At 62.2% G+C, this 3,241-nt stretch overlaps 1 protein-coding gene across 2 annotated transcripts; it reads right to left on the minus strand.

Moving 5' to 3' along the window:
- Positions 1–508: 508 nt before the first annotated feature.
- On the minus strand, positions 509–3,008 carry LOC135192688 (immunoglobulin kappa light chain-like). Of its 2 annotated transcripts, XM_064175976.1 has the most exons (5): positions 2,955–3,008; positions 2,479–2,811; positions 2,104–2,394; positions 1,351–1,519; positions 719–804 (listed from the first exon to the last, which is right to left on the minus strand). In XM_064175976.1, the coding sequence occupies exons 1-4, from the start codon at positions 2,995–2,997 to the stop codon at positions 1,365–1,367; spliced, it is 822 nt and encodes a 273-aa protein (XP_064032046.1). In that variant the 5' UTR covers positions 2,998–3,008; the 3' UTR covers positions 719–804; positions 1,351–1,364. The 2 variants fall into 2 exon arrangements, with proteins under 2 accessions (XP_064032047.1, XP_064032046.1); XM_064175977.1 differs by lacking the exon at positions 1,351–1,519 and having other exon boundaries at positions 509–804.
- Between the last annotated feature and the right edge of the window lie 233 nt (positions 3,009–3,241).

Consider the following 3,241-nt stretch of genomic DNA (forward strand, 5'->3'; position numbering starts at 1 on the left):
CAGGACTTGTGGTGGCAGGACCAAGGTGGGGAGTGGTGATTTGGAACTGCCAGAGGGACTTTGGGAGTGGAGAGGAGAAATTGGTGGTGCCAAGGATGGAGAGAGCCTGGCCCAGGCTGCCCAGAGAGGTGGGAGATGCCCTCTGGCTGGCACCACCCCAGGCCAGGTTGTTTTGGGCTGTGAGCAGTCTGCTCTGGTTGGGGCTGTCCCTGCTGGCTGCAGGGGCTTGGGCTGGATGAGCTCTGAGGGCACTTTCAACCCAAACCAGTCTGAGCCCTTGCTCCAGTCACCCAAACTGTTCCTGTCTGGCTCTGGCCAGCACTGGCACAGCTCTGGCTGCCCAAACCTCACCTCAGGGCTGCCCAGGGAGGGGTTTTGGTGCTGACAATCCCCAGAAATCAGCTTTCCAGGCACTTTCTGTGTGACCCCATCCACAAGCAGCCAGGAGACTTATTTGCTTTTGCCATTCCAAATAAACATTAATGCAAACCAGGCAGAATCTGCTACAAACTCTCCTCAAGAACCTGGAAAAGCAAAGAAAAATACTTCCCCTCTGGGGTGGTGCTTCAAGCAAAGCCCCCCAAGAACTCCTCCTGCTTTTGGCAAAGCTCCTGCAAGTTGCCAAACCACCCCTGGGGCAGATCCCCAGCTTTCTGATGGGGCTCTGTGAGCTGTGGCCAAGCACCTCCCTGGCAGCTCTCACCCCATGGACTCCCCCAATTTCCTCTTTTCTTTAGGTGGTTTTTGGCCTCCTTTCTGGGTTTGGCAGAGTTGGGACACTGCAGAGCCTCACTGCTGCAGACCCTGCAACAGAAAGCAAGAGCTGGGGTTATTAAAGCTCAGTTTGTGTTGGTGGAGCAAAAGTAATCCCTCAAAGGATGAGATGTTTTAGCTGCCCTGGGTGGGAGCAGGTGAGTGGTGTTGGGGGAACAGGGCAGAAGGTGCTGCCTGCAGCTCACAACGTGAAGCATTTCACCTCTAACCCACCCTTCTGCCAGGTCTGGAGGCTTTTGGAAGCAGCCTCAGCTGCTGCTGCCATGCAAAGGGCTGGAGAGCTGCAGTGTTCCTCTACAGAGTTGGTCTGGAGAGACACAGCCCAAGCACTTGGCTGCTCCTGGGTGCAGCTGAGATTTACCCTGGAGGTCACCCCAGTGCTTTGGGGTTGCTCCAGGGATGCATCAACAGCAAAATCCGCCCCCAAAGATGAATTTTCTCGCCAGGCTGGTGAGGTTTTGCCCTCCCCCTGTGAAATTTGAGTCCCAGGGGTGCTGACTCTTGAGCTGAGTGTCCTCAGGACGCTGTCAGTAAGAGAATTTCTCTGCCAGCAGCGCTGGAGGAAGTGGTTTTTACCTCCTGGATGACTCTCATGGGTTGGTGGGTTGAGGGCTGCAGTGATGGCAAGGGTTGGGGGGGTGACCCCCAGCTGGGCAGAGTCGGCAGAGCAGGATGGAGACCTGGAGCAGGAGGAGGAGGGAGACGCAGGACAGTCCCAGTGCCAGCGGCCAGGAAGGGCACTCCCCTGTGAGGGGGGGACAGGGGGTTTAGAGGAGCAGGGAGAGTGTGGGTTGGGTCACTCTGGGGAGCTGATCAGCCTCCCAGAATGGGCATCAGCACAGAGCACCCCGAAAGAGGAGGTGAGGGCTCAGCACCCCCTAAGATGGAAGAGCAGGGGGCTGAGCATCCCTGAAACAGGGCGTCGGGGCTGAGCGCCCCCGAAGCAGGGGGTCAGTACCCCCCCAGATGTGTGGGCTCAGGGCTCAGTATCCCCCAAAACGGGAGGCCAGGGCTAAAAATCGCCCAAAGTGGGAGGGGATGTGTCGGGGCTCAGCACCCCCCAAGGCGAAGGGGTCGCTGCTGGGCAAGGCAAGGACGCTGCAGTCCGAAGCTTTCCGGGGCGCGGAGATCTCAGCGAGGAGCTCAGAGAGGGGCTGGGAGGAGGCAAAGGATTCCCAAGCTGTACCCTCCGGAGGAGGGATCGGGATGCGAGGATTTCCTGCCTAAGGGCTGCCTGGAAGAGCTGGGACGCAGGGGCTGGCTGGAGGCTGGGCTGTGCCATGCCGAGGGGGCAGTGGCATGGGTGAAAGTCCCCCCCGGATGCTTTACCGGCGGCAGCGCGGAGGCTCCTGCCTGTGCCGTTCTCCGTGGCCGTGCAGGCTGCAGTCCCATCCCAGCGCTCGGCCGGGAGCCAGGTGATGCTCCAGGCGCTGGGGACACTCTGATTATCCACAGTCACCGCTGTCACCGCTGTCACCGCCCCGCTGGGCTGCCACTGCACCGTGTGCCAGCCCGGAGGGACATCGCGGAGGTGGCAGAGCAGGGGGACGTGGGCCGGGGGCTGCCCAGGCTCCTCCGAGTCTGCGGGCACCAGGATGGAGAGCTTAGGCTGAGTGGCATCTGAGGAGGGAAAGGAGGTGCTGGAGGGTGGCACGAAGGCCCCGGGGCTGTGCCCAGCCGCCAGGTGACCTGCTGGGCACTCACCGGTGACGATCAGCCTGGTCCCGGCCCCGAAGCGGGCGCGGACGGCGGAGAAGAAGCTGCAGTAATAAACGCCGGAGTCCTCCCTCCGCACGGGGCTGAGGGTGAGGGAGAAGCTGCCCAACTTCTCCATCCTCGCTGAGGATCTTTGCCCGGGAGGGGAGGGAGCAGAGCGCAGGAGAAGCCTGCGCAAGGCTCCGTCCGGCTGCTCCTTGTACCAGCTCGCCCAGGGCTCGTAGCCAGCTCCGCGGCAGCTCAGCTTCACCTCCTGCCCGGGACGCGCCCAGACCTCGCCCGGGCTTTGCTGGATGCTCCTCGGCTCCTCCGGGACACCTCCTGCGTGAGGAGAGAGCTTCCCCTTGGGTTTTCTGCTCTTTGGGCTTGCCGAGAGTGTTTTGGGGCTACAAAAACGCACCCCAAAATCAGTCAGCCCCCGCGTAGGGGCTGGGGAAGGGGCGGGGGGGGGGGGGGGGGCGTACCTGGCAGGAGGAGCAGGAGGACCCCCAGCAGCCTGAAGGACATCTCCAGGGAGCTCTTCTCTCCGCCCTGCAGATTTTGTCCCCCCCCCCCCAGGCTGTTGGGCCGAGGGGGCTCCGGCAGGCAGGTGAGGGCTGTTGGTGGCCACACGCCCCGGAAAATGTCAAGGGAGGCTCCCCAGGAGCTGTCCCTGCCCCCCCACGTGTGTGTGTCCCCCCGCACCGTGGAACTTTCCAGACTCAGCCGCCAGGGTGGGGGTTGCAGTCGGGTGGGAGCTGTCACTTTGCCG

The sequence above is a fragment of the Pogoniulus pusillus genome, chromosome 43 (assembly GCF_015220805.1).
Source record: "Pogoniulus pusillus isolate bPogPus1 chromosome 43, bPogPus1.pri, whole genome shotgun sequence".
Classification (NCBI taxonomy): Eukaryota; Metazoa; Chordata; class Aves; order Piciformes; family Lybiidae; genus Pogoniulus; species Pogoniulus pusillus.